The sequence below is a fragment of the Oryctolagus cuniculus genome, chromosome 1, assembly GCF_051225735.1.
Source record: "Oryctolagus cuniculus isolate XC-2025 breed Fujian yellow rabbit chromosome 1, ASM5122573v1, whole genome shotgun sequence".
Taxonomy (NCBI): Eukaryota; Metazoa; Chordata; class Mammalia; order Lagomorpha; family Leporidae; genus Oryctolagus; species Oryctolagus cuniculus.
In genome coordinates, this window is record NC_142867.1 from 86,279,061 (window position 1) to 86,289,760 (window position 10,700).

At 52.2% G+C, this 10,700-nt stretch overlaps 1 protein-coding gene across 44 annotated transcripts in view; it reads left to right on the plus strand.

Moving 5' to 3' along the window:
- The window catches only part of AMOTL1 (angiomotin like 1), a 183,754-nt gene extending 173,393 nt beyond the window's left edge, over nucleotides 1-10,361 (plus strand). For all 44 annotated transcript variants that reach the window (XM_070076967.2, XM_051820643.3, XM_070076937.2 and 41 more), the window contains 3 exons: nucleotides 915-1,141; nucleotides 3,698-3,973; nucleotides 5,019-10,361. In XM_070076967.2, coding sequence (XP_069933068.1) covers nucleotides 915-1,141; nucleotides 3,698-3,973; nucleotides 5,019-5,125 — 610 coding nt within the window. In that variant the 3' untranslated portion in view covers nucleotides 5,126-10,361. The remainder of the gene's footprint in view (nucleotides 1-914; nucleotides 1,142-3,697; nucleotides 3,974-5,018) is intronic.
- The last annotated feature ends 339 nt before the right edge of the window (nucleotides 10,362-10,700 follow it).

Sequence of the window (10,700 nt, forward strand, 5' to 3'; positions counted from 1 at the left end):
GCTCTGCCCTGGACAGAAGGACTCCCACCTCAGTGAGCGCTCTGCTCTGCAGCAGGACTGAAGTTGGCGCTCTCGGGGGAGCAGTTCTGGCAGTGTAGGCTTGAAGGCTGAGATGCCCTTGGTACCTCTGTGTCTCTATGACTTTGCAGAGATTCTGAGCTAGAAAGGAGGAACAGGTCATATTCCAATGACCCAGCGTTTTTGAGCCAGAATTTATATATTCCAGCTAGAATGAAAGAATGTATTTAGCTTATGTACTGTTCTGATAGGCCACGCAGGATTGCCAGCATAAACTAGGCTTGTCTCTACTTGCCTTGGACATACACTAGCCTTGTCTCTACTTGCTCATTTGAGCTCCAAGCCTCACATTGTGCAGCTGTGAAAATGGGGCTGCATCATTGAGGCGTGGATAGGCTCAGCAAGATAGGATCAGAGTGGTGAGAGGGACTCCTGTGGCTTGGGTTCTCATTGTTGGCCATCAAAAGGAAAAATCATCTTCAGATAATCTGTCCACCTTTTTACTTCTTTTTCTTGGAAAACAGAGAAGTTGACTTTAGTTGAAAGCTCGCCTCTGTGCCTCCCTGTTGCTCTCTACTACCTGTCCTCGGTACTAAACCCTCAGAGTGGTCCCCGAGCCCACCTTGGTCCGGTGGGTACCCGTCAGCCTTCCCACTGTGCCTCTCAGAAGCCTTAGAGCCTCCAGAAAGGTGCAGCCTTTTGATCTCTTACAAAACATCCGTGTGACACAATCTGGAGGCTGCAATGCTTGAAGACTTGTGCAGCATCCAACTCTCCATCCCTGAACCACAGTGACATCTTGGGGATGGCTCTAGAGGAAAGCTTCCAGTTCTTCGAACCAGACGTACCTTCTACCCACCTCACTCTTTACTAAGGCGGTTTTCTTTGTTTCACAGTATTAAAAATCTCCATGCCAAAATCATAGAGAAGGACGCCATGATTAAGGTCCTTCAGCAGCGGGCCCGGAAAGACGCGGGCAAGACAGACTCCTCGAGCCTGCGGCCTGCCCGCTCCGTGCCGTCCATCGCGGCTGCCACTGGGACGCACTCCCGGCAGACCTCCCTGACCAGCAGCCAGCTGGCCGAGGAGAAGAAGGAAGAGAAGACCTGGAAGGGCAGCATAGGTGAGCCCCAGCTCCTCCATTCGGGCATCCGAGAAGCAGGGCCACTCCGCACGGAGGCAGCCTCCCTGCCTCTCCTGGGACGTGGAAATGCACTGAGCGTCTCCTAGTCTCTGTTCAGAAACGTGTAAAATGGGGACGAAAGTCGATCATACCTTGATTGGGGACGTTAAGTGAGTTGTGTGGAAACACTGTGTGAATTCCCAAGGCTACACCACCAGAGCTTTCAGCCTGTGTCATAGCTGTCAGCTGTTATTGTTGAATGTTGAGACATCCCTTAAAATGCAAGATGTCCTAATGAAAAAAAAAAAAAAAAAAAAAAAAAAACCAGATCCCCGACCTTGGTTCTTCCTGGTCCTGTTACTTGCTGCACCTCTGCTTCAGCTTCTAGGAAAGGAGGTCCTGCCTGCCCTTTTGCACCCGCGGGGCCGTGGGAGGAAAGAGGGAGGCGGTGCAGAGGAAGCTTGTTGGAAGAAGTGCCTTCCACGTGCAGGGTTGGTGGTGCGGCTGTGCTGTATCGCTGCACAGAATTCTGAGGAGCGCTCTGCAGGTGTGGTCTCAACCAGGTGCAGGCTTCTGGGGTGCAGGTGTGGCCCACTGGCTGGCTGGGCTGGGGGACCTGGGGAAGAACACATACACACACTGTACACAGACACACAGACACGCGTGTCCCTGCGGCCTTCCCTGGCCTACTGGCAACGCCAGGGGTCCGGCCCTTCTTTGATGCGTGTCCCCAGGTCAGTGTGTGTTTTTGTTTCTCAGTGGAGTCCAGAGCCAGTTTTCCCCAGCATAGGACCCTGAGGAGCCTGGCTGCTTTGTGCCAAAGGGGATAAGAGCTTCCATATGACCCCAGCAGACTTGCGGGGATCAAAGACTTCCAACCAGGGTCTCTGTTTGAAGTCCCTCCTCTGGTGGCTTCAGCAGCCCCTGCCCACAAAGGAAATGCACTTCAAAGAGGACGAGTGTAGACCAGCTGGGATCATCAAAGACCGATCCAAGGACACTTAGCCCCCAACTCAGTTAGGGGAGGGGGTGCAGGAAAGAGGCAGAAATTGCTTGCTGAGGGAAGCCTCTCTGGGGGTGGCCTGTTTGTGACATGCGGCCAGCAGGCATCTCTCTGGTGTCTGAGGCTGTCCCGCTGGGTTTGGTCTACACCAGATTTCAGAGCCTGAGCACCTTGGTCGGTTTGGAAGATCGCTGTGTTCTCTAACCTCACATTCCTCCTTATTACTATGGCTGGTGTCCGTGTGTCACAAAAACAGGGAGAGACTGCGGACCAGGCAGAGGTGCAACTGCAGGGCCTCTGCAGTTCCCCACATGTTCCCGCCATCTCTTGCCCGCTGGCCTTTGGAAGGAGGTAGAGGGGACAGTGTGTCCCTTCCTGCTTGTACAGGGACTCCCAGGAGCCACCCCACAAGAACATCCTATCACATTCTGGAGTTTCAGCAGGCAGCTGATGAGGTGTGAACACTGCTCCAAGGCAGGCACAGCTGATCTGGGTCCTGCTTCTGCTTCTTAGCTGTAAGATGCTAATTGCTCTGAGCTTCCATCTCCTGCTCTGTAAGGCAGAGGATATGCCTACCTCATGGGAACGTTGTGAAATACAAAGTGAGGCCATGTGTGAAGCCCTGGGAGCTTGTAAGACAGACCCTCTGACCCCATCCGCTTGCTGGAATCTTCATTTTAATCCTGTGCCCACATTGCATTTTGAGAAGCAGAGCTCTAGGCAAAATGAATCACCCTTTCGAATGGGTACTGGAAGCAGTCCTGGTGAGGATGCTTTATGCATTGCTGGCTTGTCAACAAGCTAGGTGAACACATACTTCATTGGGCTTACCGCTTCTCCTATAGGCTAGCGTTCTGGAGGGCTGACACCTTGCTGGATGTGTGCTGCATTTAAGAATAAAGAAGTTACCCTCTTGTCTAGCGTTGCAGGAAGGCTTTGGGAGAATGGACAGCTCTGCACGCCCTGCGGCTCCTTTTCCTGGGCAGCATGCCATCTTCTCCACCCCAGCCTCACCACTCCTGGGCCTTGGAAGGGAGAGAGCAAAGCAGCTCTTCCTGGGCACGCCACTGGCTTCCCACTTTTTGGGCGTGCCATGCTTTCCAACACAGAGATACCTCTTGGGTGATAATATGTGCTACTCAGTGCTCACTCCGCACTGCTTCAGACCAGCCCTCCTGGGCCGTGCTGGGAGGAGCGGAGCCCCACGGGAAGCCTAGCAGGAACCTCCCTACCCGCATGCCCTGGTGCTGGGACACCTCTCTGTCCTCCCGTACCGCCCTGTGAACCCATTTATCCTACAGCTGATCATGCTCTATTAAAACTGGCTTACCTGACAACTCCTCCGCTGCCTAGGAAGGGAGGGAGCAGGTCATGTTTGAAATTCCCTTTGTCATTTGGTCAGGCACATAATATGTGCTTACTAAAGGCTTGGTAAGTGAATCAATGAATGAGTGAAGCAATTATCAGTCAAGAAGAACATGGTCTCCAAGACACGTGCTTTTGCTTTTTGAGAAAAAAGAATGCCATTGAGAAAGCTCTTCTTCTGCCCTCAGGGTTGCTGCTGGGGAAGGAGCACCATGAACACGCCTCTGCCCCGCTGCTGCCAACCCCCCCAGGCTCAGCACTGCCCCCTGCAGCCTCCACCACGTCAGCCAGCAGTGCCCATGCTAAGACGGGCAGCAAAGACAGCAGCACCCAGACGGACAAGAGCACTGAACTCCTCTGGCCCAGCATGGCCTCCCTCCCCAGCCGTGGCAGGCTGAGCACCACTCCTTCCAACAGCCCCGTCCTGAGACACCCCGCGGCCAAAGCAGTGGCGGAGAAACTGGGTACGTGCTGCCTGCCTCCTCTATGCCCCCAAGAACCACAGCACTGCGTGGCCTGAGAGAGGGTCTCTTGCTGAGCTGGAGAAGCAGCAGGTGCACCAAGCAGCTTTCACTTTAGGATGGTGATCATCCTACTGCACGAGGCTGGTGCGCATGCTTTATATTAAAGAGATAAAACATGAGGAGCATATACAGGCTGTTGGGATTTACTTTCACCTCAAATGAGCACACAGCTTGAGCCTGCTGTTGTAGTGTGTGCCTTATCACTACCTCTTCCTCAGGAAGAGTCGAAGCAGACTCCTGTGGGTGCCCTCCTGGATGTTTGGGAGACGGTATCAGGCATCAGGTGCATCAATGGTAGCAGGTTCATAGATGTTCCCTTCAAGGCAGTGACGTCTGAGGGCTTCTGGCCTCCGTGGGGGACATGACTGGTGGAGGGAGTAGACCTCACTGCAGAGTAGGTAACTTGTGGCACGGCACTCAGGCCAGTCCATTGTTTAATATACTGAAGACCATGTGGGAAGGATGAGCTTTGCAGCAAGTCCAGAAGTGCCCAGGGGAAGAGTGAGTTGGCTATGGACTAATCAGAGTCATGGAGAGAGCCCTTGGCAGGAATTCTTTTGAGGAAATGGGGCTACTTGGAGCACAGAGTCACTGTTTCCTTCAGGACAATCTTTATTGCATCCTCCAAGAGAGACAACTCAATAGAGAGTTGTCCTTTTTTGGAGATGAAATTCTTAGGATGCACTTTCCCAAGTAAAGCAAGGAACATGTAAATAGTTCCTGGCTTGTAGTGAGTGTGTGACAGTTCTGAGAGACAGCGGCTGTTAGCAGCTTCTGCACACAGTCCCAGCGTCATGCCCACCCACTGAACTCTCTTCCATCACTGGTTGTCTTTCTTTGTATCTGACCCCACCTGGGCCAGTCATTGAGTCGTAGGCTGCACTGTGTGGGCCTCCCCATGTGCGCTGTGGTAAGACTCCTCAGTGGACAGGGGTGCTTGAAGTGGGTCCTGGCACAGAGCCTGATGTCTCCCCCTCTTTGGCAGACACCTCTCCTGGCCATGGGAAGTCACCCGACCACCGGAGCCGTGTCAGCAGCCTGCTGCACAAGCCCGAGCTCCCCGATGGCGAGATGATGGAAGTGCTCATCTAACTCTGCGTCCCTGTGAACTTCCTGACGGAACCCTGACAAGCAAGGAAGGTGGCGGAGAGGAGGAGAAAGCTCAAGAAGGTGTGGAGGAAGATCAGGAACGCTGTGAACTGCTAAGAGGTTTCAGAGGAGTGGGAACACTTTCGATAAATGTTAGAAACGAGAGCGGGAGCCTACATGACTGAAGATGGAGGAGAATGCCATGGCCATGGATTTTTATTCTCTGTAGTGGAAGACAGAAAATGCATGTAGGTTTGGAAACAAAGTTAAGTAGAAATAGGACGTGGACTTTTTCTTTGTACAGAAAATGTATCTCTGGCTATAAACAGACAAACCTGAACATGGATTTCCTGGGAATAGCCCTGTTCTCCTTGCCTTCAGCATGTTTGGTTTAAGAACCTCCTAGAAATCCCTAGAGCCATCTTAGTGTACGACAGTGTTGCCCACGCTGCACACGGGGTGTCCTGTAGGAGTGTGTGTGTCTGAGAAGAAATGTCCAGGGATGATGGGGGATTGGGAAGGTGCTCTCCACCTGATTACCTGTCCAGTTTGGATTTTCAGGAGGTGGTAAGGATCCTCAGCTTCTTTGGATTCAGCAGTATTTTCTCAACAGGATGGAAGTGCTGGCAGCTCGGGCTCATCCTCCCTAACTCCTCCGAGTTCATCTCTGTCTCAGCTCTGTAATTTTACTTTTGTGTTTGTTCCTTCCTTTGTAATCAGACTTGGCAGAACTCCCGAGGCATGGGATTCATAAGCGCAGTGTCTGAAGTGGCATCGTCCCTGCTGTGTTTAGCAGTGGCCAGTTACCAGGAGGACAAGGCCAGATGCTGGCTCCCTGGCTGCTTTATCCACTTGGCGTAGTTGGGCTGCAGCTGCTAATCTCATCCTGACTATGCACTAGGTAAGGTCTGATGAGGCAGGAGAGCCCCCGGCTCACCATGTACATCTTACATTAAGATCACGGCACTGGCTTTGTCACTCTCCCATCAGCTTTCTTGTGAGGAGTTGAAATTTCCATCATTTTGTTCTGTGTAAGACGTTCAGGGCAGCCCTCCAGGAACTGGATGAGAGTTTGCAAACCATTTTGTTTTGGGGTCATCCAGAATCTCACCAGGCGCCCTGTGCCACTTTCTCATTGTCTCATACACCTGTTCACCACGCTGCCTTCCCCCTTGCACTCCTCTGACTGCTGGGGATGAACGTGCAGGCTTCTGTGTGTGGGTCTTTCTCTGCCGGGAACTTGCTTTGTTACCTGATAGGCCAATCTATATAGAGGATGTGGTTAGGGTTTTTGGAGGTTTCAGTTTGGGGGACAGCTTATCCAAAGTGAGGCCGAAATGCCATGGAGAGAGCACGGGAGTGAGTCGGGTGCTGGGGCTCTGTACCCTTGCTGCGATGTTTCACGGGACTCCTCTGCTGGCTTCCTCCGCCGTCCAGGAGGTGCTGGACCAGATAAAGAGAGGAGAAGCTAATCAGGCTGCCAGGTGCTCCTGCACGATCTGATGTTGTTCTCCCTCCAGCTCAACTGGATCTGTGTTTTCTCAGCTCCCAAAAATCTGTCCGTCCAGTATTTATTCAGGTGCCCCCTGAATGAAACCTCGAAGGCAATGCTTCTTGGGAAACCTGCTTGGCAGGCTTCTTCTAGGACTGGTCTTTGGAGAGTGACCTGGGTGAAGTTACACGGCTTCGGCAAGATAGGCCTCTGAGCCCCCCCCCCCCAGAAGACGAAGCGGGAGCTGACTCTCGCAAGCTCTGCCCTGTGGTGGGCCCTCAGCTTTGTGCTGCCTCCTCTAGTCTCACATTGAGCAGCAGATAAGTATGGTGCAGGCTGGGAAACTGAGGCAGCCCCCAGACTGAGCGCCAAGCTCACCCCGTGTTCTGTGGTGTGGGAAGAGCATGGGAGGCCCCGGAAGTGGGGGAAGGGGTTGAGTGTGGATGCGAGAGGGATGGAGCCCAGTGATGGCATCCCAGTCGCTGTTCCCTATCACTTCTCTCCAGGAATGAGGTTCAGTCAATGGCAGCTAACTCTCTTAAGGACATGGCGACTCCAATTCATGTTGGGGACGGACCAGAAAAGAAAGAAAAGCCACCCTGCCAGCCTCCACCACATGTCTGGGCCACCCCATGCTTCGGCCGTCTCCCTAGCAGTGGGTTAGAGCCAGGGCCCCAGCCGTGTTGCTCCCGAAGCCTGGTCCTCGCGCCCTAGATACTGCATTTTGGTGCATCTGGGCATGACACTCACTCAACTCTTCTGGGTCTCCCAGAATTGTTTTTTGTTTTGTTTTTGTTTTTGAGTTTTTTTTTTTTTTAATACCAGATGTTTTCATTGTCAAAACACAAGTGGAGAGAGCACCGTTTCTCAGGCTGTCAGCTACAGCTGTGCCGCAGTCATCATCAGTCTTTTCATTTCCTCCAGAGCCCACTGGGCCTCTTCCTTGGGAAGGAGGGCCACCAGCTTTAAAATGTCTTCGGCTGCACTTGCATTGCAGTGAGCTTTCCTGAGGCTGAGCTCACCTACAGGAAAAAGGGGTCACAGGTACCTCCCACTCCGGGGCACTTTACAGTATCTTATCTCATTGGATTTTCAGAAAAACGCTTCCAGCGATGTGTTTAGTGCTGTGTGCAAGCACTGTGCTACCTTCTGTTAGTCCCCACGCCACCTGGGGTTTACATACCTTTTATTATCCTGAAGGCATGGGTGCCTAAATGGGCTCAGAGAAGTTGAGTCCCTCCTCAAAGCCTCGCAGCCAGAAGCTGGGATTTAAAACAAGGGTGTAGAGGAAGAGCTGTGCCTACACCATGGCTTCCCATGCCCAGCCTCCCTGTGGTGGTGTGTGTGCACACATGTACATAGGCACGTGCACATGGCTGTCACACATCTTAGGGTGTGAGAAAGAGGACTGCCCCCAGAACTCCTGTTAAAACTATTACTGCCTACAGGTCCAAACAGCTAAGCTGCCAGGAAAAACACACTGTTTTCCAAAAATGTCAGAGTCTGTGCAGAAATTAGCATTTTCTTCTCCCAGCATTTCTTCTGCTTCCCAGAGGTTGGTAGGCAGGGGCGGTGTGGACTTCACACTGTAGCCATGCGTGCAGAGCAGGGCTGTCTCAGAGAGTAGGGAGTGATGGAGCCCTTGTGGTCTCACTCCTGCTGAGGCTGCTCTTTGGATCTCATGGGTGAGTTTGACTGCACAGGGCTGGGAGTGGATATAGAGACAGTTGATGCAAATGAGTACTGAACTTGAACCAGAACTCGGTGGTTCTGTTGCTCTGAGAGTGCTCCCTGCAGAGAAGCTGGTCCTCACCATCCTTGCTCTCACCTGGCTCTGCCCTCAGCCACCTGTATCCTCGCGATGGAGTGCCTGAAACATCTTTGTGCTACTGGAGTGAGCAAGCTCGCCCCAGTAGACTTTCTGAGTCCCCAAAACTTGGGGAAACACAGGCAAGGCTGGCATTTAGGAGGCAGTGAAGAGCGCGTTGGAGCGGAAAAGTTTTGCGGCAGGGAGCTCACACGCGGACCTCTGGGAGCTGTGCTGAGCAAAGAGAGGGCTTCTTCCAAAGCCAAAGTCTTGTTCCACATCTGCCCTGGAGCGAGTGGAGTGTGCTAAGTGATCTCGCGTACCCCTCTCAAACGGAGAGGTGTTGTACCCATGGTGTGGAGATCCTGTGGATGCTCTTAAGTGGAAAAGGCTTTTAAGTAGCCAGAAGTTATCCAGCTCACCATAGCTGTTCCACATCCTAAAAGCTAAGGCAGCCACGGCACATGCTCTATCAATTTCTCTCCCCCATCCCCAATTAATCAGTGTGTTTAAACTGTCTGCCTTTGGTGTGAGGATTTGAGTGTGTGTGGGGGCAGGGGGGCTTACCTCTGATGTGTTGCCCCATGGGGAGATGTAGGTAGTAATGAAGAAGCTATGGTCAGCGTTTCAATGAATGAATTTCTTCAAGAGCCAATGAGCAAAGGATTCTTTTCTTTTGCAGTGGCATGCCATCTCATTTAGTAGTTGAATGGTACCTAAAGACGTGTGTGTGTGTGTGAGAGAGAGAGAGAGAGAACAAGCGAGCACATGTGTGCAGCATGCCTGTACAGTTGTGTGTGAATTTTCTGTTCTGAAAGTCTAGAAGATCCAAGTGTTCCACTCACCCCACTTTCCTCAAAGGCGTTCCCTTGGGAACATTTATGGAATTCCTCTATCCGAATAGCCTTCGGGGCCTGGCACGTTCCTTTGCTTCCCCTAGAAATGAGAAGCCTTTGGGGATAGAGTTCAGTGCCGGAAATAATCCCAAGTTATTCCTAGCACAGCTGGATGAGTAAGTATGGCAGTTAAGGTAATTCACGCCCTGTTAGTTTCTGAAAAGGTAAGAGGCGCCCTGCAATGAGTCTTCGGTCTCATAGTCTCTCAGAGTGACCTCTCCAGGGGAGAGCAGTACGGATAGTCACGTTTAACAGCCTGTTCTCCTGCCATGCCTCGTATGCATCCCCACCTCTGTGCACACTACAGACGAAAGTGCATATTCCTTAGTAGGTATTCCGTAAGCTGGTGTTAGGTTTAGGTGCATGTTATTGTCATGTTATGCTGTGACTGAGGTGTTTGTCATGAAACTTTTAAAATACTATTCTCTATATAAGGAAGCATATATACAGCATTTTCTTAGATCAGCTCCCTGAAGTTTTGATGCCCAGTGTTGTGTTTACATGTGACTTTGCCTAGGATTCTGTTCACATCTAGACACCTGTAAGTATTTATTACAAAACAGAATGTAAGCAAGTTTATCCACAGTGGTTGGACTTCAACCAAGATGTTTTTCCCTTTGGAGGAGAGGCAGGGAGCCTCCTTCTCCATGAAGCATTTACACAGTCTGTGGAAAAGCCTGCGAAACAAGGGCAAGGCGGGCACCAGGTTTCAGCCCGAACGCTGACATCCCTGGTGCCTCCGCTCTCTCCGCCTGCTCCGTGTGCGTGCGTTGCTGCGCTTGGTGGCAGTGTGCTGTGTTGCTTCCCGGGGTCCCTGATGCCTGGGGTAACCTTGGAGCATCTTCGTGCTGCTGGTCTGTAGTGAGGGGCGATGTTCAGCCCAGATGGGTGCGTGTGCAGAGTGCCAGGGGGGAGTCCACAAACACGCGTGTCCCCCACGGCAACTGTGGATACTGTCGGTCAGCCAAAGATTTTCCTGTTCTTTGCTGCTTCAACTTGTGCCTTAATATTGTATATAATAATAAATGGATAAAATGGCAAAAATGGCTCGTGGTTCCCTCTCGCTTGCTCTTTTCTTCCCCGAAGGACCTGTGTGCTGAGTGCTCAGTAAATGTTTCATTTCCTCCCACCGCGTGGAGGTGGCTCCACATCCTGGTTGGCCTCCGTGGGCATTTGGCTCCCCTGCAGTGGGCCTCCTGCCTCGGCCAACCCTCAGCTCTTGATTCTAAGGAGGAAATGACTCATCTGGAGCCTGCAGCCCACCCACCCCCTGCTCCTGCAGACAAATAAGGAAAGCGGACATGCAGGAGCCTGGGAGTCTAGGGAGGCGGTCACCGTGCCTACTCTGGTCACCCTCCTTTGGGAGTGTGGAGGGGGTCCCTG